Here is a 23,188-nt window from a genome sequence, read left to right as displayed (position 1 = left end):
ACCAAAGGGAATGATGGAATTTCCCCAAGGTGAATGACCTCTTGCTGCCCAATTACAAATGCTCAGAAATAACCACAAATGTTAGACTCTTCATGATGTTTAGGAAACAATCATTTCAGAATTTCTGGCAGTACACTGACAGAAACTGTAAGCCGGAGTCATGCTCATGTAAAACTATCAATTCCAAGCCAATCATTTCTTGGGTTAACTGAGCGTTTCAAAGGACAAATGTCTTTGCTAAGTGTATAGTGACTATCTGCAGAATTGCTTGGTTTTTCTAACTTCATGTGGATTCTCCCTTCACGAAGGTTGCCCTTTCCCTCCTGAATTTCCCACCAGTTGCAAATCTGCGTTGGAAACAGAATGAACTGTAGTGGCGCTATAGTCAGGGGAGTTCAGAGCATCAGGACATGGGAAGGAGGCCAGAGAATGATGCAATATTACACTAGCAAGTGATGTCATAGCATGATTTCCTAAGTCATTTACATAAATGCGAGTTCCTGAGAAACCCTGAGAAGAGCCACAGGGAATGCAGGGGGAGAGAATCAACAGCAAATGGAGGAGGGGGAGGAAGCCCCTATTTTATCTCACTGAGATAAACTTCACTGATTCCCCAGGAACCACAGAAATAGCAAAATCAACCAACCAAATAAAACCATTCCTCAGTGCCCCTTGAATCTAGTGTCTCCCTATGGTAACAGGTCCATGGATCTTTGATTTTCTTCTTTCTTTCTTTTTTTTTTTCACTCCTTGTGATACCCAGGCACCGTCTACTGAAACTGACAGTCACTTTTTATGCAGTGAAGCAAGTTTAGTAGTGACATAGGCTACCTAAGAGCTCCCCATTCTAAAATTGGCCTGCCCTCCGCATTCCTATTTAGAACAAATCCTCTAATTTTTAAAATTAGAAACAATGAGCTGTAATTCTTAGAGTTAGTATCCTCTAAATGTCAAGGAAATACATTTGCTGGTTATGAGCGTGATTTATGAATGAAGTCAGGTGGATAGCAAATACCAAGACTTCAGTTTTATTTTGATCCCAAATAATGAAACACTTATTCATAATGAAATTTTCTTTAGATGTGGGGGTGTGAGAGTCGGGGTTTACATATTGTTCACTGGTACCAATTGGCAAAGGAAGTTCATGACAATGTCTAGTTAGACCAAACTCAGGAGACACTAAGATTCTACTGGAAAAAGAAAAGAATGCAGATCAGAGTGCCCCATGTCAGATCAGCCCCCTTCACCTCCTTCATCACCTTCCTATCTCCCCTCCCTCGCCTCCTTAATTATCCCAGTTCACTGAAATGCAATTAAACAAATCCAAAGTCTCCTTCTCTAGACAGAGCTACAAACAGTGCACAACATGCCTAGAGATTTGGGATTAGAAGATTTCCCAGCTGCAGACGCTGCTTAAAGTGTTACAAAATCGCATCGCATTTAGCTTAGACTGAAAACAATCAACAAGACCCAACCCTTCCAAGCACACAGCACCAGCCTCAGTGGAAACAGTCCGGACACTCACACATTTTCAAAAACAATTTCAACTGTTTTTCTTCCCCTCCACTGCCTCTCTTTCCCCTCAAACACACATCAGGACATTAGAAGTCGATCATTCAGAGCCAGTGAGAGGAATTGTGAGTACCTTCTAAGCAGCAGGTCCTCCACAACCCGGAGTGGGTCATTACTTCTTCATTCTTCCTGCTGGTTTCATTGTCACTTGTAGATTTAGTCCTGCACACACCTCTGGAATATAGCCAGTAGTCCGTGCCCACTGCAATGGTCATTAAACTAAAAGCTGCGAAGGCTCCTACGGTGGTGATCAACATCTGGATACCTCTGTCACACATCCTCATAATTCTTCATGGTACTCTGAACGGCTGGGGGTTGGAGGGGGAGATTCAGTGCCAGAGGGGAGAATCACTCTGCAGCTGGGTAACCTAGGATGGCCTCTTCCAAAAATCTGGATCTCCTTTTGTCAGCATCCACGGGGACTTTGGGAAAGCTGGGATTTCCTGTCTTGAGCTCTCTCCAGTTCCCTGAGTCCTCTATGGTCCTCGGGAGGGTGCGGGCTCCAGGGGGTTGGTCCACATCACTGCTGCGGTCAGAGGATTCCTGGGTTGCTTTCATTCCTCAGGAGCTTGGTGGGGACAAGGGTTTGTGCTGGGCATGGCTTCGGAGCTTGGAGCTGCCAGATCGGTTTGAGATGCGCCTGGTTCCTCACAGCCCCAGGAGACTCGAGGCAAAAGAAACCCAGAGAGGTCTTGTGTGTGAGCGTGTGTGTGTCTGTGTATGTGTGTGTGTATGTGTGTGAGTGTGTATGTGTGTGTATGTGTGTGTGCGCGTGCGTGCGTGTGTGCGAGCGCGTGTGCCGGGGGTGAGGGCGGATGGCAAAAAATAGCTCTGCTGGGAGGCGAGTCGCTGAGAAGAGTGTTCACTGCTTCCCCAGCCTCCCAGGAAAGCTCTCCGCCTGCTCTCCACACCCCCGCGCAAACTGGAGAAAAGGGAGAGTCCTGGGGCGGGGGCCGGCCGCTTGCTTGGGAAGGCTGAGGTCCGTGGTGCTGAACGGACAGCTCCTCTCCTGTTGCCCAGCCTCCCTCTTCCCGATGCAGGGTCGTTGGAGGTCCGCGGTGCTGAAGGGACAGCTCCGTTCTGCGGCTATACCCCAGCTCTTCTACCTTCTAGGCTAGAGACCCGCGGTGCCAAGGGTCGCTCCCCTAACACTCCCCTCGTGTTTTTCCGGAACCAGCCAGCCAACTCCGCGTAGTCGAGCTCACACCCCGAGCAAAGTTTCGGGAGCCCAAGGCAGTCAGCACCAGGTCTCCAGGGTACTGCAGCACGGTGGATCCCGCTCCTCAGAGGGAAGGGTTAATAAGGACAAGGGCCAGGGAAAGAAACCCACAGCGCACTCTGGCGCGCGCGTTCTCTCAGCGCCCACCCAAACGCAGCATTCTCTAGTCAGCCCTCCTCCTCATCCTTGAGCCCAATGAACCAAGCAACTTTGCTCTTTGCTGCGGGAGTCCACTGGGGAAACAAAAGCTGGGAAAGATCTAATCTACTTAAAGGGATGGGAGGCTCTGACTGACGGTTCACTTGGGTGGGCAAAATGTCTCTCTCTGTGTGTATCTGTTTCAATTTTGTTCCTCAGAAAACAAACCAATATGTCTACCCTCTTCTCTCTGGAGCTCAGGTTTACACAGGAGACAGCATGATCACATATGACCCAGAGCCATTCATATACAAATGAACATATACCTCTAAAGGGTCGAAGAGACTACATGTACTCAGACTGTTGTTTATATATCAGGGACCTTGGTTGAAGGGATATAAGGGCTTGGTCTCTGAACACACTTGTTAAATATTTTATCACTTTTACCTTTAAGGGGGTGGTGAATTCAGGATAGGAGAGCATTGAAAATGTCAGCTCTTTTCCAAAGGCTCTAGTGCTGTTCACTTGTTAACATCTTCCTCTAAGTCAGACCTGGAAGCAGGTGTAATTAGGTCTGGGTTCCTTGCTATCCCAAAGCACAAATGCCACTACACACCTGCAAGTTCCTTCCCTCAGAAATAGGGACTGCTGAAAAGAACCGGCACAGACCAGCTTTCCAGTTCCATAAGTTCTAGCATATCGATAAGGACACGCTAATTTGATGTCAGGCATTCCACCAAATTGCTCTGACCATTTATTTCCTTGTGGCATGACAAGTACTGATACCCAGTTGGGTGTTTGGAATTGAGGCTGCCTGCATAGACTGTTTCTGCAAATCCCTGAGATGTGCCCACAACCAGCTGTCATATTTGAGTGTTATTTAACTGGACAAATATATAATGGAAAGGAATCATAGGCACAAATTCATTCCCTGTGGTGCTGTCTGGCTGAACAGAGTAGGGGCAATATACCAAAAAAGTCTCAGATTTGGCTCACAACCTTTTTGTGACTTTGAGGATTTTTACTTTTATGGTAATGTCATTTGAAGATTTGTTTCTTGGGGTTATATGCATATACAAGTGCACATGCAGGTTTGCATGTATAGTCATAGTGTGTTTCTGTGTGAGTACACGATCATTTTGTCATGACTTCTGAATGCCTGTGAATTTGCTGTAGACATAAAATAGATATGTCAATATATGCATACACCTATATGGTGCAGTTTCTGGGGTCATGTTTTCTATAAACACACAGCTGTGTGCATGCATGGATGTGTGTGTATGGATGTGAATATGCAGGTACAATGTAGATTTGTCTGTTTATATGTGTTTAGCTGCATATATGTACTTGTTACAGTTCATACTAAAACTTTGCCTTATTACAAAACGAAACAGGCTAAGGCCATACCTAGCTAGATCCTAGAAGCGTGCAGGAGGTAAGGTGCATGAGCCCTCCTTTAAGTAACTTCATGTCTTTTTTTCTTTGTATAGAAAATTTACTTCTCAGTCATGATTATTGGCTTTCTTGGTCAATATTATTCTCATTGTTAATGCAAATAATATTTATAGTTAACTTCTTTTTTTAAAAAAATTGTCTTAATGTAGTTTAGGCTAATCTTAAACTTATTGCATAACCCAGGCTGGCCTTGAACTAATCTTCCTGCATCAGTGCCTGGGATTGTACAGGTGTATTTATCACACATACCTTGGTTAATAATTACTAAAAAGGTTACATAGCTACAAGAAGGTGAAGTTGGTCTTTCTTTCCTGGGAAGCTTTAGAAGATAGGTGGATATTTTCTTCTCCCTCTTAGTCATTTAAACAAAATGAAATAGTTAATAATGATCAAAACAGCCATTCTTGGGTCTGTTTTATTCTTCTCTTACTCCAGCAGAGGTAGGAAAGATGCTCTCTGAAGCAAGACAGGGATGGTGGAGGGACTGGGGCCTTAGGAACTGTGTACTCCATTGATCCGTCCACCGGATGATCAGCAAGACAACAGCAGCCCCAGACCCATCCCCTCGGACATGGGACAGAAGGCCAGGCATACCATGTCCGGCTGATAGAACCAAGGATCCAGGTAGACTCCTGAGAAAAAGAGGTCAGGTGCTCAGGTGGACGAAGAGGACAATCACAATCAGAAAGCAGCAGAGAAATGGCTGCAATGCCCAAGGACAGAGCTTGACGCTGAAGCTTGGTGACCTCTGACCAGAACCAAGGTTAATTTGAATGTGGGAGGATGTCAGAGAACCTGGCTGAAGTGCGAGCCAGAGGCATGGAGCCCGTCATTTGTATTCTAATAATTTCTCCTCCTTTACTGGGGTGATCTCAGCCTTTCATTCAGGTAATGTGTAGGTGAGCACAGGGGTGTGTGGAATCTGCGGTGGGGCCTAGAGAGAACTACTCATTCTTACCACTAGAGGGCTCTTTCACCAATTCAATTGCAGATTCAAAGCATCCTCTTAAATGGAGCCAGAGGCTTCCTCAGTGTTTGCCAATGATCCCTTCTGATCCTGCTCATCTGGCAGGAGACTCAGGAGGCATTCAGGCAGCTTTAAATCTCTCTCTGTGTGTGTTTCTTTTATTAAGATTTTTTTTCTTCCACTGAATCCTTAGCTTGCCATTAACAGTCATAGTCTATTTATTTGTGGTTTTTCTTATCCGTTAGAGTTCCACTTAGGAAAGTATTGTTAACAGCTAATTTAATTCAATAATTGTTCATGAGTGCCCATCATGTGTAAGACAGTCAGCTCCACACTGGGACAATGACGTAAGTTTCATTCTCCAAGGCGCAGGGGATGCTGTATTTGTCTGTAGGCACCAGAAACTCACTGGAGCTAGCTGGAGAAAATGGAGACTGTAGTATAAGAAGGTGGGGAGTGTTTTGAGGAACCAGAAGCCAAAACTGCAATTAGGCCTCAGATAGGAACTGGAATTCCTACGTAAACGTCACTGGGATCCTTGACAGCGTCTGTATTTGCCACATATGTTCCCTTTTGCATCCTCAGAAGGAAAGTTTTGCCTTCTGTGTTGCGGTCTCACTGCTGTGGAGGAATAACACCCAATGCAAGCAACTGATGGTGGCTGGGCATTATTGGTTCTGCTTCAAAGGTTTCAACCCAACTTGCAGAGAGATCAGCGCAGCTCACATCTTGGTATCCAGGAGGCGGAGAGGGAGGGAGTGGGGGAAGCAAGGAGGGAGGGTGAGCACGTGCTGGAGGATCCCCATGCTTATCTCTCCAGGCCCTCAGCCTATGGACTGCTTGAGAGCAGATCTTCCTTTTTTGACGGATGTCTTTGGACCTCACAGACACAGCTAGGGGTGGGATTTCCTAACCTCCAGGTGCTTCTCAAGTCAATCAACTTGATAGTCAAAGTCAACCCTCACACCTTCTCTGTGCTTTGAACTTCAAGATGGAAGCTAGAGTTAGACTTTTTAATGTTATCCCTACCGAGAAATCTACCTAGACTAATGCAAGGTGTCCAGTTTAGAATATCCAGAATTGACGACCTAACCTGTCTAGCTTGTGTTATATTATTAGACTACCGTCATTCAGATAGACTTGGGGGAGGGGATCCTATGGTACAATCTGGCTAAGAGGCTAAGAGGACCATACCCTGTGGTCTGGGGAAGGAAGGTGGAAGGCACTATCATGACACTACAGATAGAAACAGGATGCATATCTTTGACTGACGAAAGTAGATATAGAACCTGGGCATCTTATAAAAATGGCAAAGATAGGGATTGGAGAGATAACTCAGCAGTTAAGAGCAATGGATACTCTTCCAGAGGACCTAGGTTCAATTCCCAGTACCCACAGGGCAGCTCACAATCATCTGTAACTCTAGTTCCAGGGGATCTGTTACCCTCTTCTGTCCTCTAAGGAGGCCACCAAGCACACGTATGATACACAGACATACACGCAGGCAAAAAAATCCATACCCATAAAATAAATAAATAAACAAATAGTCAGTAGAAGAACTGACGTCCAATTACCGTATCTGAAGCAGAAGAAGGGGGTAGGGTAGAGTGAGTTAAAAGATGACAAACATAGACGTCCTCTTACCCTTGGGCAGAAAGACCAGGGGCTCTAGGGCAGTGGCCTTTTCATTTCAGCCCTTTCTAGCCTACCTGGTTTTAAATCTTAGGCGTGCATACTTTGGTAAGTGTTTAAAGTTAATTAAAAGCGGGACACAAAGAAAAAGCATCAAGCCACCTGCCCACTGCTCTCAGCCACCTCTTGCTTTATCGGTACAGAAATGCCAACTGTTTCTAGGCGCTATCTCTTTAGTCCTAGTGCCTGGGCTTCTCTTCCCTGAGATATCCTGTTCATTGAACAGGTGCTTAACTAGATGGCTTGGCAGGTAAAAATACTTTATTCCTAATGCCTGGGCTTCTGTTCCCTGAGATTTCTAGTGCTTAACTAGATGGTTTGGCAGGTAAAGATACTTGCTGCCAAGGCTGATGACCTGAGTTCAGTCTCTGGGACTCACACTGTAGAGGGAAAAGACCCTCCTGCAAGTTGTCTTCTGATTTCCATGTTCATGTCTTGGTAGGCATGTGTCTGTACATGTATGTACATGTACATATACACATACAAGCAAATACATGGAATAAAAAAGTAATTCTTAATTTACACAAATTAGATATCTTGTGGTTTACTCTGTCACTTCATTTATTTCTGAGTTCAAATGTCACCATCTCAGAGCATCCTTCCCTAGCTGTGCCGTCTAAATTATCATCCCATATTTGTCTCTCACCCCTCACTCTGGCCTGTGTTCTGTCATGGCCTTCGTCATACCTGATTGCATGAACACTCAGTCAGGTGCATGTATGTGTGTTTTCATGTTTTCCTCATCTTCCTGATGAGGAAATTGCTTTGTTTCCTTTGTACCTGCATTTCTTCATCTCGGACAAGTGCCCAGGCTGTAGCAGCTACTCAAATGGTGTTTGCTTAATCCACTAATTGTGTAAGTAATGATTAAGCTTCATGCATGCCTGCAACAGGCACTGTGAACTCAAGCAGGAAGTGCACTGTTCTTGGTCACCTGGAACATCAGTCTGAAGGCATGGATGGTGCTGACTAGCAAGATAAGAATACTTGAAGCAGATGCTGTTGGACAGACACCCTTTACCAAGATGGTATGTTTACATAATCCTAATCCTGACGGCCACAAGCCACACCTGCATTTCTTGGGACAACCTTTTCAGTTTCTGGAAGCTGCCTTGCCCAAGGAATGACACGTCCCTCAGGGACAGCCTGCAGCCAGAGGGTAGTAGATACAGGGAAACAAGAGGCAGCCTTCTTGGCAGAAGGGAGAACTCCATATGTTTTATAGTCACACATGGACCAGGCTAAGATTTGACTCTGTCCTCTGTTCTTGTGGTTCTAAAACTATAGAGTGCATTAGAATCACCTACAATGGAAGTGGGGATGGAAGCTCAGTTGGTAGAGTGCTTGCCTAGCATGTAGGAAGCCCTGGGTTCGATGGCCAGCATCTCACAAACTGGGCATGGTCACACACACTCTAATCTGATGGTAGAAAAAGGAAGATTAGAAAATCAAGGTCATCCTCAGATACATAGTGAGTTAAAGGCCAACCTGGATATGTAAGACTCTGTCTCAAAAACAAATGTGGTGTGTGTGCATGCGTGTGTGCGTGGTGTGCATGCTTCTCTCTCTCTCTCTCTCTCTCCTCGTCCTATCCTCGATCCTCCATCTTCCTCTCTCTCTTCTCTCAATCAGGTCGCTCATTCATCGCGTCATCTCCAAGGTAATCTGCTCGAGCTCGACCTCGTCCGAATCCTCTGCGTGAAGGGGGGTCTCTCCATCCTCAGTCATCATCCTCTCATCTCTCTCTCGGGTGTGGTGTGTGTGTGTGTGTTTGCAACTTGACACAAATCTAGATTTCTCTGGAAAGAGGAACTTCAACTAAGAAGATCCCACCATCTGACTGCCCTGAAGGCAAGTCTATGGAGTATTTTCTTGAGTAATGATTGCTGCGAGAGACTCCAGCCCATGGTGGGTGGTGCTGCCCTTGGGTAAGTTGTCCCGGGTTGTATAAGAAGCACACGGAGCAAGCCAAGGGGACGAAGCAGTAAGCAGCTCAAGTCTGTGCTCACTACTTTAGCTCCTGCCTCCCAGATTTCATGCCTTGAATTCCTGCTCTGACTTTCAGTGACGGCCTGTTACCTGAAAGGGTGACATGAAACAAACCCTTTCCTCTCTGGTGATTTGAATGAGAACAGCCCCTACCAGCTTGTATATTTGAATGTCTGGGTCCCAGTCTATGGACTGTTTAGGAAGGATTGGGGGTGTGTCCTTGTTGGAGGAAGTGTATCACCACAGGTGTGCTTTGAGCTTTCCAAAAGCCCACACCACTCCCTGTCTTGCTTTTTTCTGGGTCTACAACTTGCAGATCAGATGGGAGGTCTCAGCTGCTGTACCAGGGATGTGCTTGTCGTCCACCATCCCCTCGCCATGATGCTCATGGATTCTCTAAGCAAAGATCCAATTAAATGCTTTCTTTTATAAGTTGCCTTGGGTCATTGCCCCTTCTCAGCAGTAGTACCCTGACCTAGACTCTCTCCAAGTAGTTTCTGTGTCAAGTATTTAACACAGTAATAGGAACCAAAGACACACACCAAATCAATGAGCTAGAATTACCTAAAGATTTAATATACAATAGATTCCTGATAAAGAGGATGCTGCTTAACAATGTTAATTTCTAGCGAGTTCCTCGTGCTGCTCTCATAGAAAACCACAATTGCAGGATTAGTGTTCTTTCTTACACTGTGTCCCATGGTCCCCTCAGGTTGTTTTTGCCTGGAGATAACTCCTACAGTAAATCAAGTGCATCAGAACCCCTGCCTCGGGCTCTATTTCTAGGAAATTTAACCTATGCAATCAAAGAGAGCTGACAGAGGAATGTCCTCAAGGGCAACTGAGGTCACTGAAGAAAGCTTTACAGGAAACGCTCTGCTGACACAGAAGATAAGTGGAGATTAGGGTCCAATGTGCTATAGGCAGCTAGACTAACATATAGAAAAGCCCTGGTCTGAGTAGGGCTTGAGGGAAAGAAAGAACAAAACATTAATCGTGATTTTAGTGCTGTTTCTATAGTTGAAAGCAAATCCCCCCCCCCCACTCTTTCTTAAAGAGAAAAGTGGGCCAATAACATGACTCTGATCGATAAAATGTAATTAAAAGTTGCTTTATAAGGGAAAGATCCAGAGGGTTGGGAACCATGCATGTGTTTACCTGCTGATGGCTGGATACCCACAATGTGGAACACACATACCGAAGAATATTATCCAACCATGAAAAGGTATGAAATTTGGTACACAACCAGAGTATGAACAGACCTTGATGACATCATTATGCTGACACAGAAGATCCTGCTTATCTGAGCCCCCTAAAGCAGGAGAATCTATTGAGGCAGGCAGTGGAGTGGGTCATGAGGGGCTGCAAGTAAGGGAAACAGGAAGCTTTTTTGCCACCACTGCAAAACTTGGCTACAATTGGAAAAAAAAAAGGTTCAGTCAAGGCAGTAAAGATTGCACATACTGAGAATGTGAATAATGCCCCTTGAATTATATGCTTTAAATGACTGAATGTCAAATTTGGGAATTGGAAAATGGCTAGGAGGTTAAGCGCACCACTGGCTGCTCTTGCAGAGGACCTAGCTTGGGTTCCCATCACCTACACCAGAGTAGTTCATAACCTTTTTGTAATTCCAGCTCTAGGGGATCCACTGCCCTCTTCTGGACTTCCATGGGCACTACATGCATGTGGTGCACAAACAACCATGCAGGCAATCATATGTATGCATACAACAAAAATAAAACCTTTTTTAATGTCAAATTTTGTGTTATATATTTTTTATCACAATAAAAAGATGGGAAGCATTGTATTATGGGTTTTCTGTAAAATAAGCCCTTCTTGGAAACATTTGACTTTTGGCCATGTGACAAGGCTTTGCTTTGCCATGTCTTCCTGCCTGAAGCCAGGACACCCTTGTCACTGTTTAGTCACAAGCTCATGTTTAGGAAACTTGAAAATAAATGAAAAGAAAGATGCTCACTACCCCTCCCTATACTATTAGCCATCATCATATGCCAGGGCTATTTGTCTTCAAATTCCTATTATAGGGCAAACCCCACATGATTAGCTGGTGTAACCAATTTTTCAAGTTATATAATGAAGATAATCACTAATTTATGCAGACAGGGAGGAATGAAATTAGAGGGGTAATTTAGTGGTCATGAAACTTTTAGTCACAGCCAACAAGAAAGTCAACTCAAGGGGGATAAATGAAACACACAAATTCAGTAGTCAGTGTGTATGAGATGAGGTAGTGACACTTGGAGCAGCTACAACCCAAACCCCCCAACAATGGTTTGTGCGATCCATGTCCTCTCTGTCTCAGCCCCACATTGCTCTTCTCATGAAGTCAGAGCTTCTGGCTGGCATCCGACCCACAACCCTCAGAGGGGGCAGAGCTTCACCAACAGCTGCAGCACATTTCTTGAGAGCTGGTTTCTCATTGGTCCATTTCCATCTGAACAGGATCATGATAAACAGGAAGTAGACTTGAGGTCTGGACTCCTGTTCCATCTCTGGACATACGGGGAAGATCGGCTTCATCTTAATCCCTGCGGATGGAGAAAAGGCTGAAGGATGAGTCTTAGAGGAAACTTGTGGTGTGGGTTGATGGAGGAGTGTCTATGTGTTACTTTCATTATTAATAAAGAAACTGTCTTGGCCCTTTAAGAGACAGAAAATTAGGTAAGTGGAGTAGACAGAACAGAATTGTGGGAGAAAGGAAGCAGAGTTGGGGAGATGCTTCAGGCAGTCGCCATAGTGAGTCACCATGCTTCTCCTCTCCGAGATGGACGCAAGTTAAGATCTCTCCTGGTAAGAGACCACCTCGTGGTGCTACACGGATTACTAAATATGGGTTAAAGCAAGATGTGAGAATTGGCCAATAAGAGGCTACAGATAATGGGCCAGGCAGTGTTTAAAAGAACACAGTTTCCATGTAATTATTTCGTGTATAAAGCTAGCTGGCGGCCGGATGGCTGGACGTAGCCCCACATTCCATCTACAGTGGATGCCAGAGGAGGAAGGCTAGAGGGCAGGAAGGAAAGTGACAGATACCGTGCCCTGCGGTCATGGGGGCCTTTTACCTGGGCTAGGTCATTCAAATTAAAAATACTTCGGGGGGGGGGGGTGGATAGATGGTTCAGGGGTTAAGAGCACACACTGCTCTTACCAATGAGACAGGTTTTACAGCAGTTGGGAGACTCACAAGCTGTGACTCCAATTCCAGGTGATCCCATACCCTCTTCTCACATGCACATGTCCTACACAGACACATAATTCAAATAAAATCTTTTTAGGAAGGTACACTGACTCATCAAGCACAGTTATAGGCATTGAGGCTCTAGCAGTGAGCAAGACAAATGGATTCCCCATCCTTTAGTGGACTTGCTCATTGAGAGAAATGGCCAGGAAGTACGTAACTAACCAACCAACCAGAGACATAGTATGCTATCACAAAATACTGGAGCCAATAAATGTATAAAGAAAAAGGTTTCTGGAGGTCACAGTCTGCAGTCGGTTGGCCCTGTTGCTTTGAGACTGTGATAAAGCAGTTAAGATGAATCAAACCATTCCCCCCATGCACTGGGAGAATTACTAAGTGGTGAGGGGCGGAGCTAGAAGGGCAGATGGAGGATGGAAGTCAGTCCTTTTCAGAGGCATGCCTCAGTCACCAAGGACCTTCCTGTAGGTCCCACCTACCAGTGGTTTTCATGGTCCCCCAATAGCACACCGCCTTAGGAGGAAGTCTTTGCCATATGGACTTTGGGGCTACTTATGATCCAAACTGTAAAATGCAGGCAGCCATGCACACCTTGAAGAAAATGAGTTGTGTAACATGACCAGTGTTGGCAGTAGAAGAGTCTCTTTAAGCAACAGCGTCAGTGGGGAGGGCATTCTGAGAAGGCAACCTCTGCATGAGGGGCCTAAGAGGAACTGAGGTACTGTCCCCAGCACAGAGGCTGTGAACATGGTTTGTGGATAGTTAGAGAGGGTGCTGTTGTGGGACTCTCATGGACAAGGAGATAAACGGAAGCTGAGGTCAGGAAAGTGAGCTAGAACCAGTCTCTGCACGCCTCACAAGGCAGAGCAGACAAAGGTGAGCGTTAATCCTCCATAACAGAAAGAGGTGCTCAAAAGGTTGCCATTTGGAGATTTCACTCCGGTAGTGGAGTTGGTAATAAAGTGCAGGAGTGAAGGCCAGGAGCCGCTTTGGAGAGCAGTGTCATTAATTCAGGTGTGGTGTTTAGGACGTTAAGGCGTGTGCATTCCCTGAGGACTGAAGGGCTGACTTAAGTGGGGAGTAAACTGGCCAAACCTGCTGGGTTTGGGTTGTGCATTGTGCTTTGGTAGGGCTCCATAGGACAGAAATTAGAGCAGAGGGCAAGAAATGGCAGTCCTTCAACCCCAAGATCCCACCGGGGAATTGTTGCCCTTTCCGCCTTCTGGGTGGAGATACGAGGTGGGGGACAGGAGAATGGACTTTGCCTTCATCCAAAACCTGACTCCAGGGAACTGTACTTAGAATAAAGAACCCCAAATAATGTCAGTGGGAAAACTGTGAGCAAGACCCTTTTCTCAGCTGTAGTCCAGAGCAGGTCTGGGGATCAAAGCTCGGATCCGTGGAAGCACCAACGGCTGCATCTCAAACGCCGCAGATCGCAGATAGGAAAGGGAGGTGACGGGGTTCGGAGAGGGTGAAATACAGGTTCAAGACCTAATTGCATCTCCTGCGTGACTTTGAAAAAAGTAAATTAACCTTCCACGTCCTTCTTCCTTCCAAAATAAAACCAGGACCTTATTAGGACCTGTCTCTTTAGCCAATACGGTCTTCCTTATTGCAGAATGCGGAAGGCATAGAATAATACACGCGGCACTTAGCACAGCGCCCGGCATGTATCAACCGCTCGATAGATGTCAGCTGCACTATAAATAAAATGATGATGCCAAAGAAGCCGGCTCCCTTAATGAGATCTGTTCTAATCTGCCACCTTTGGAATAACAAATGGCAGACATTACCACCTTAGTTTCCTTGAGACCTAGACTCCAAGAAAACGCAGAGACCCAGGATGTGGCTAGAGACTCAAGGGGTGTTTAGAGAAGAGACGAAGACCTCAAGAGATAACTAAAAGCGCAAAAGCCGCCTCAGAAACCCCCACATATTAGTGAGATAGGGTGTGTTTGGGACTTGATGGCCTAGAGTCCTAGGCAAGGTCTCAGTCCTAAGAGTGACGGGGAGCTAGCATGGTGGAGTTCCTTTGTAAACCCAGCACTCAGGAGGCAGGAGGATCTCAGGGCCTGTGTGGCTGCATCCTGAGACCCTGTCTCAAAGATGTAAAAGAAACAGTGTGTCAATGTGAGTCTAGAAGAGGATCTTGAAGAGGAAGGAAAAGCTCCTAAGTTGTGGAGAGGATAATGAATACATGTGCCAGGAAAACAGAGGGGAAAGTAAGACAACCAGCAGAGAGGGTGGGGGTACTAGGGAGGGTGCTGGGGGAAGGAGAGGATATAGGAGGACGCCTCATATCCAAACCATAACAGAGGGAACAGTGCTGAGTTAAATGTGAGGTTAGAGCTTTGATACCTGCATTGAACATACAGTATCTTTAGTCCTAGTAAAAACCATCCTTGTACCCATCCCAACTGCAGGAATTACAGACTCGCCCATCATCTTGTTTAGTCTCCCTCCCCAACCCTGGTCCTCTCTGCTGGATTATCTCGTAGCAAGTCCCAAATGTGGTCTGTTTTCCAGATTGGGCTCAAGATCCTATAAATGAGCCCTAACTGTAAAGGAGGTAAGGGTCTTACCACTGAAATGGACAGAAGACCCTGTACTCTTGCCATTGCTCGTCGTTATGGTCTCCAGATGCAGGAGGGCAGAGAATTTTCAGACTTTGTTTTGTTCTGTGGTACTTACTGTGCATTGAGCCTAGAGCCTTGTACATGCTAGTTACTAGGCAAGCACTCTTCTACTGTTTTATCCCAAGGTCTCTTTTTACTTAATTTTTCTTTTTACTTATTTTGTATGTGCATGGGATATGTTGAGGGGAACATGCATGGCACAGCTCATGTGAGTAGGCCAGAGGACAACTTTTTGTGAGCTGGCTCTCTCCTTCCACCATACAGGTCCCCAAGACTGAATGAGGCCATCAGCCTTGGCAGCAAGCTCCTTCACCATCTGAGTCATCTAGCCAACAGGATCTTACTAAGCTGCTCAGGCTCGACTTGAACTCAGTTTCTAATCTGGGCAGGTCTTGAACTCATGAACCTTCCACCTCAACCTCTTGTGTACCTGGGATGGCAAGCCTGAACAATAAGGCCTGGATGATTTTTCTGTTTGGTTGACTGCTCTTGCTTCCTACCTTGTGATAGCACCTGCCACATGATGGGTAACGGATAAGTATTTATTGACTGGAAGGCTGAATGAATGAATGATTGCTCAAAATACTTCAGCATTTCTTTGCCATTACCTAAAAAATGTTCAGACACACACACACACACACACACACACACAATATTTTATGAGGTTCAGCTTGTCATCATGTAAACTTAGTTACTAAGCAAAATGATCCACCTGGACAGACCGACTGGGGGATAGTGTCTTCTCATAAAGATCTTGGGGAGTAACTGGATCACGGTGAGTTCGGCAAGCCCCAGTCTTCTATGGCAATGCATTATGGTAAAAATATCTTACTTCCTAGGAGACTGAAACTTCTGATGGATCTCACAGTCAAGTTAATAACACACCTTGAGGTCACTTAAGACTTAACACTGCTGTGCTACTATGCACTCAGCCTGTTGGCTTCATCTGCCTTAAGAGAGTAAGGTAAGGCCAAGCACAGAGACACAAAGCTTAAATCCCAGTACTGGGTGGGGTGGGGTTTGAGGTAGATGGATCTCTGTGGATTCCAGGACAGCCAGGTCTATAGAGAGAGACCTTGTCTCAAAAACAAAATAAATAAACAAACAGACAAACAAAGAGAACAATGTAAAGGTCAACCTTACTTGCCTTGAATTTCCCATGTAATTAGCTTATACACCCTAAACTAACACATAGCTGTAATCTTAAACTATGTACTCTTCATGGGCCTGCCTCCAGAGATTAATACTTGTGTTATGATAACCGTATGCTGCAAGCAGCAAGTATAGGCTGAAGCCAGTCTTATAAGATGAATATCCTCTATAAATATTGAATGCACCATACAGATACTGCTTGATAAACAATATACCCTTCTCTGGGTCAGCTGGAGTCAGTGACTTAATTCCTTGTAAAACTCTGTTAGAGAGTTCTGTAAAACTATCTTCATTCCATCAACATGTGATGATTTCCATGCTAGTCAATAAGTTCAGAGTAAAGTCCTTTATTAGGGACAGACACACAGACAAAGACACAGGGACAGGTTTCCCAAGACAGCCTTCAGGCAGGCACAGATTCAGAATCATACAGCAGACAGGGTAGGCAACCTTCACTGGGGAGAATGGAAGACGTGGGGAGTAAAGGGAAGAATTCCATCTGGGCTTACTCTTATTTAAATGACATCATGGGGGACGTTCTCTGATTTATTTCCTTAATGTGACACTGACGTATTATTGGTGAGCTCAGTATTAATGCGTTCACATAGGCTGCATCCTTTTGCATTGTTTGGCATTTTTGGGAGAACTTGCAAACTGATAGTCATAGTTCATTTTTTTTTTTTTTTTGACTTGTTGATGTTTGGGCACCAAACTAAATTCAGTGTGAGGGCGGGGGCATGTTCTTCAGCCAATCAGAGGAGAGCAGTGCCTGGCCTCCCTTCTGTAAGGCTTGCCTGTTAAGGTTTGCTGCAACCTCCAGTCTGCCCTTTAATCTACCATCTGGGCAAGCTTGCTACCGTCCTGGCTCCCATAGAATCCTTGAATGTCTCGTGGATGAGCCATGCAACCAGAGATTCCATCAGCTTCCATACATTTGCCCAAATGCTGTGTGACATCATCCGTAAAGTCACCTGGGCCCGTTGCCATTCTTTGACTCACTTTTTACATTTTTCTCTTAGATTTTTAAATTCTTTTTGGAATCAACTTTTGGCCATAAAGGTTTTCTTCGAATCCATTTCGTCTTCCCCTAGCTTATCAGCATGAATGTTTATACAGGATTTCCTTCCAGTTTTAATTCCTATCTATAATTCTGATTTTACTATCATTTTTGCTGGCAGTTTTCCCACCTGATAACACTAACTGAAGAATTTCCTCTTTTATTCTTATACTCCAATACCTATCAAAGATCTATTTTAAAATTTTATCTCACCCATACCATACTGAACATATTTAAAATGTTTTAATTATATAACGACCAACCTTTCATAATTTCCAGAATATAGCTTTATGCTTGAGTTTTCTCTTTCTCTCTCTCAATCCTCCTTGTCTCCTTATATTCAGTAGCTCCCCCTTATCTGTACAAGATAAATTCCAAGGCCTCCAGCAGCTGCCTGAAGCCACGTGGTTCCAGACTCTATAAGAAGTATGAGTTTTCCTATATGTACTATGATGGTCAGTTTTAGTTTTCAGTGTGACTTAACCTAGAATCACCCAGGTAGAGAGTCTCAGTAAGGGATAGTCTGAATTGGTGGGCCTGTGTGTATGTCTGTAGATGATTTCTTTAATTAAGTCAACTGATGAGATCTATCCCACGGTAGGTGGTACCATTCCCTAGGCAGGGGTCCTGCCCTGTAGAAAAGTGGAAAAATGGAGCAAGAAAATGAACATGTATGTATTTCTTTTTCTTCGCTCTTGACTGTGGATGTGATGTGACCAGCTCTGTGAGGTTCCTGTCTCGACTCCCCCACAATGATGGCTTCTGACTTGGAACTGTAATCTAAAACAAACCCCCATCTCCTGAAGTTTCTTTTTGTCAGAGGGCCTTGTCACAGCATCAGGAATGAAGCTAGACACATGGTTGTAATACATTTTCATTTTAAATACTAGGCATCGTAGCTAGGCATGGTGGTACATGACTTTAATCCCAGTACTCAAGGCAGAAGCAGACGGATCTCTGTGAGTTCAAGGCTACACTGGTCTACAGAGTGGGTTCCAGGACAGCAAGGGCTACACAGAGAAACCCTGTCTCAAACAAACAAACAAGACACAAAAATTAGGCACTGTAAGAGATGAGTAACAACTACTACCAATGAAATAGCAATTCTGATAACATACTGTAATAAAAATTATGTGAATGTGGTCTCTCTTTTAGATGCAATCTTATCTTTGTAGCATAGGTAATGGACCTAGGGTCAGCTCTGTCACCAAGCTGTACCTCTAGACCGTCTAGACTCACAGTAGAGGTCTTTTGCTGTGATGTGGTCATTCTTCTTGCAATGATGTGAAATGATGTGTTGCAAGTAACTGAAACTGTGGAAGACAAAACCATGGGTATTGAGAGACTATTCTCATGGTTGTGCCCCACTATAAAATGTATACAGGCATACATTTATACCTCAAATGTATATCACATGTAGTTACACCATGTGCTGTGTGTAGTAGGAGTGGTGGGGCTGTGTCCCACCACCTGGCTAGCTTTACACCTGAAATAATTACAAGGAAATTGTATTCATTTAAACACTGCTTAGCCCATTAGTTTCAGCCTCTTATTGGCTAATTCTCACATCTTGCTTAACCCATTTCTATTAATATGTGTAGCACCACTAGGTGGTAGCTTACTGGAAAGATCCTAACCTGCGTCTGTCTTGGAGAGACACTCCCTTCTTCCTCCCAGAATTCTGTTCTGTTTACTCCGCCTACCTAATTTTCTGTCCTATTAAAGGGCCAAGGCAGTTTCTTTATTAACCAATGAAAGTAACACATAGACAGATGACCCTCCTCCATCAGCTTTGATTAACTTTTAGGGACTAGTTTCCAGGAAATGGATTTTGTCATATTTATATCATAGACATGTTCACTATCTCATATACAATTTGTTTATATCTGATATAAGTTGTTCTTTCCATGCATGTGTGTGTGTACACGTGCGCATGCATGTGTGCATTTGTTCATGTGTGTTGGAGGCCTAATAATGATGTCGAGAATCATCTTAATTTTCTACCTTATTCATTAAGGCAAGGGCCCTCAGTCAAATCCAGAGCTCATCAATATGACTAGTCTCACCAGCCAGCTTGCTCTGAGGATCTCCTGTCTCTGCCTTCTCAGGTTGGAATTACATGTGGACTACCACATTTATCTGAATTTTCATGTATTGTGGGGATTTGAACTTAGATCCTCATGTCTGTGCTGCAAGTGCCTTAACCGCTGAGCCATCTCCCTTGTCTGTGGATATATATTTAAAATATAGAACTTAAGGAGTAGGATATTAGATTTCAGTAATAAAGTGATAAGTTGCCAAAACTTTGTCAAGGTTGTTTATTACTTTTAATTAACTTTTAAATTACTTTATACTCTTTAATCAATCCGGAATCAACATTGACTTACAGCATGAGATGAGGATTTAATTTTGTTTTATTTATTTCCACAAATATTAATCAATCACCTCGGGGTCATTTATTGAGTATTTCTTCTTTCTTCATAGACTTGTATTGTCATTTTTATTATCAAATAAAGTCAGGTACCTGAAAGATTATCTTAAAGCTTTCTGTCCTATTACATCGACTATGTTATGATTATTGTGACATAAATCACATTAATCTATATTGTAACGTTTATGTTCTCTGCCATTTTAATCTCTGTAACATTAGAGCCCATTTTAACATCTGTATCAGTGCACTCCTAATCGTTTTCGGTCTCATTTGCTCTTGGATCTGGTACCCATTCATTCTTCCAGTGGAATTTGAAAGTCACTTTGTTAGTCTTTTCCCCTTTCTCACCAAGGCAAAGACAAACACAACAAAGTTAAAGTAGCTGTATGGCGAATGTTTGTTAGACTCCTGTCAAGCCCATCTATTTGTTTAGAAAGGATGACGTCATTAGATGCTCGCCTTCCCATCGTGCTGTGATCTGATTCCACTTCAGAGCCACTCACTGGTCTTTATCATCCTTTCATGTCCTTTCTGCACACCGCGCTTCGCCTTTGTAGCTAGACAGGGCGCTTTGATCGTTTTAGAAGTATGGAAGCTGAGTGTTACCGAACTTCACACTGGTAGAGGTGTAAGGAGTGGTGGCTGGAATTGAATCCACACCCATCCCGTTGCGCAGCCTGCCCTCTGAATCATGGTGCTACTTTATTTAAGATTAGATCATGCCTTGAATAAATTCAAGTCATTATTTTCTAGGAAAAAAAATCAACTTCATTAAGATTTCTGGCTTGCCAGCCGAGCGCTGCACTTTGCTAGGGTTGTATGCTCAAGACGTTTAATTTCCTCCCTTCTCCTGTAAGGGGAGAACATGATGCTGCCCTCTCCTTCCCACAGCCCTGCCCACTCTCCCCAATCAGAACACTGCCATTCTGGCTCTCCTTCACACACTCCCATTCATTGTGTGCTGGCGGAGTAGGAGGATGATCGCTCCTGGGCAGACACTGCTCTGATCAGGTGCAGTGGCTCCAGTTACACATCTGGAGGGCCGCGTGCTCAGCTGAGTTCAGCAGTTACTTGAGTCAGCTCTGTGGCCCATCTCACAGCATCGTGTGGATCCCAGGCTACACAGAACAGTCAGACATGACCAGACCACGGGATTCCCTGATTTAAAAATAAAATCACTCAAGGTTCTCATTTTTATGCCCCCTCCTTATGTGTACATGTGTCTGTGTCTGTGTGTACCATGTCACACATGGGGATGGTCAGAGGATAACTTTGTAGAGTTGGTTCTCTTCTCCTCCTGTCTTTCCATGAGTTCTGAGGATCAAACTTAGGTTACCAGACTTGCACAACAAGCTTCTTTTCCTTGGCGCTATCTCACTAACTCTCTGGCTTTTTTCTTTTTGAGATAGGATCTCATGTAGCCCAAGCTGGCCTTGGACTTGCTATATAGATTAACTTATCTCCCAACCTTTATGCCTCTACTTCCCAAGTGCAGGGATTACATTGTGTGCTACTGTACCTGATATACATGGTTGAGGATGGGGCCCAGGACTTCAGAACTACCAGGAGGGCACTCTATCAACTTAACTGCATCTCCAGCTGCCCTGCTTTTCATTGTTGGCTAGACTACACTCTTCACTTGGCCAATGCCATAGTTTCAATCTCTGGGGTTCTGCATAGGCCCACTGTATTGAAAGTTTGCTCACTAGGTAGTAGAGTCTTTATAAGGTAGGTTCTAGGGGGAGAAAGTTCAATCATTGGGGGTACCCTTGAAAGGGATATAGGTGACAATCAGATACTGCCCCTCTTCTGACCACCACAAGGTGAGCTGTCACATGCTCTTACCGTGATGTTCTTGCTTTGTCACAGGCCCCAAAGTGATGGAACTACTGACCCTGGCCTAAAAGCATAAGGCCATGAACCAAGTGAGCCTTTCCTCATTTTGACCTGTTTAGCTCTTACATTTGTTGCTACAAGAGAAAACTGATTGATCTAGCCAATAAGGCCCTGCAGAGTGTGTCCACAGCTCATCTTTCTTACCCTATCCCTGACCGTTTCTGCACTGTGTCCAAACCTGGGTTGACCTAGGTTTCTTCCTTTGTCCTAAGTATCAAACTCTTTCTACAACTCTCAATTTCTTCTTAAGGCTTTTGCCCTGGAAGCATTCTTTTCTGGGATCACGTGATACACAGCTTGAACCCTGTTCCTTCATAGGCTGTTTCTTTAGGGAGTCCTAGCCAACCACCAGATTGAAAAGAGGTTCCTTCATTACCATGGATGTAGTCACTAGTTTAAGCACTACAATGATCATGATCTGTGATGTTTACTGCTATAGGCATGTATTTGCGTCCCCAGAGTTGGTATGTATGAGTTCTGATCCCCAGTGTGATCAGGTGGCCGGAGGTGAGGCCTCTGGGAGGATGTAATTATGTTTATAGGGAATCTTAGCATTTGGGTCAATGGCTTTGAAAGAAGTTGAAAAAGAAGAAAAATAAGCATCTCCTTTCTGGTTTTCGGTCATGTAAAGGTGTGGTGGGAAGGTGGGTGTCTACAAGCTAGGTGGAAGTCTCTCCCTGGGGAATCAGAGTAGTTGGTAAGTTGATCTTCAGCCTCCAGAACTGGGAGGAAATAAATTTCCCTTGTTACAGCATTTAATTACAGAGTCTAGAGTACATGAAGACATTCGTTTACTTATTTTAATACTAATCTTACTTTAAATGATGTGTATGTGTGTGCATATATGCACATATGGGTACAAGTGCCTATGGAGGCCAGAGGGGTCAGATCCCCTCAATCTGGAGTTACAGGCAGTTGTGAACTTCTTGATGTGGGTGTGGGGTCCTCTGCAAGAGCAGTGCATGCTCTTAACAAAAGTATCCATGTACTTCCTTGTCTGTCATGTTGAAATAGAGACATGAAACCCTCACTTTTTTAGAGCCTGACACTGTGAGCAGCACATCAGAGGCACCCCGTAAACTCGTGTTTAGCCAGTCAGTGAAAACTCTGCCCCAACTACCATCATGATGAGTCAGCACCATTGTGATCAGTCCATAAGAGCCCTGTCGGGAAATCGGGGAGGTGAGGGGCAAGGCTTCCTGGCAAGAAGCCTATTCAGTTTAGAGTCAATCATACAAGCCAAGCAGTTCGTTTTTAGTTTAATTAAGGTGTGTGTGTGTGTGTGTGTGTGTGTGTGTGTGTGTACATGGATTGGCCATTTGCTACAGGAACTAATTTACACCAACTGTTTCTGAAGTCAGTCGTGGATTATCATTTCTTGTGGTTCTAGGAGCTGACTGGGATCAACTCTCGTTCTTGCTCTGAGTTCTATACTCCCGTTTAGATGGTGTCAGGGGCAAGTCATCTCAAAAGTTGCTCCACTTGTATGACTTGTGGCTGATGCTGGCTCTGAGTTGGGATTCTCCCAGTGGTTATTGCAGGAAGCACCAGCCCATGCCCACTATACAGCCTGCTTGTGCTGAGCCAAGACTCCAAGGTATGGAGCCAGGTGTAAGGTCTATGGATTTTTTTTATCTGACCTTGAACCCACAAGACGTTTCTTCTGTCACAGTGTGTTACAGCCCAGCCCATGTTAGGGATAAAGGAAGCTTGTACACTTTTTTTTGAGACAAGATCTTGTGTAGCCCATTCTAGCCT

At 44.5% G+C, this 23,188-nt stretch overlaps 1 protein-coding gene across 1 annotated transcript in view; it reads right to left on the bottom strand.

Moving 5' to 3' along the window:
- Cacng3 (calcium voltage-gated channel auxiliary subunit gamma 3) overlaps positions 1-1,856 on the bottom strand; it is a 96,816-nt gene extending 94,960 nt beyond the window's left edge. Inside the window, exon 1 of the mRNA XM_038311681.1 lies at positions 1,646-1,856. Coding sequence (XP_038167609.1) covers positions 1,646-1,856 — 211 coding nt within the window. The remainder of the gene's footprint in view (positions 1-1,645) is intronic.
- Positions 1,857-23,188: the final 21,332 nt, after the last annotated feature.

The sequence above is a fragment of the Arvicola amphibius genome, chromosome 1, assembly GCF_903992535.2.
Source record: "Arvicola amphibius chromosome 1, mArvAmp1.2, whole genome shotgun sequence".
NCBI classification, from domain to species: domain Eukaryota; kingdom Metazoa; phylum Chordata; class Mammalia; order Rodentia; family Cricetidae; genus Arvicola; species Arvicola amphibius.
This window is presented reverse-complemented; position numbering and strand designations above follow the sequence as displayed.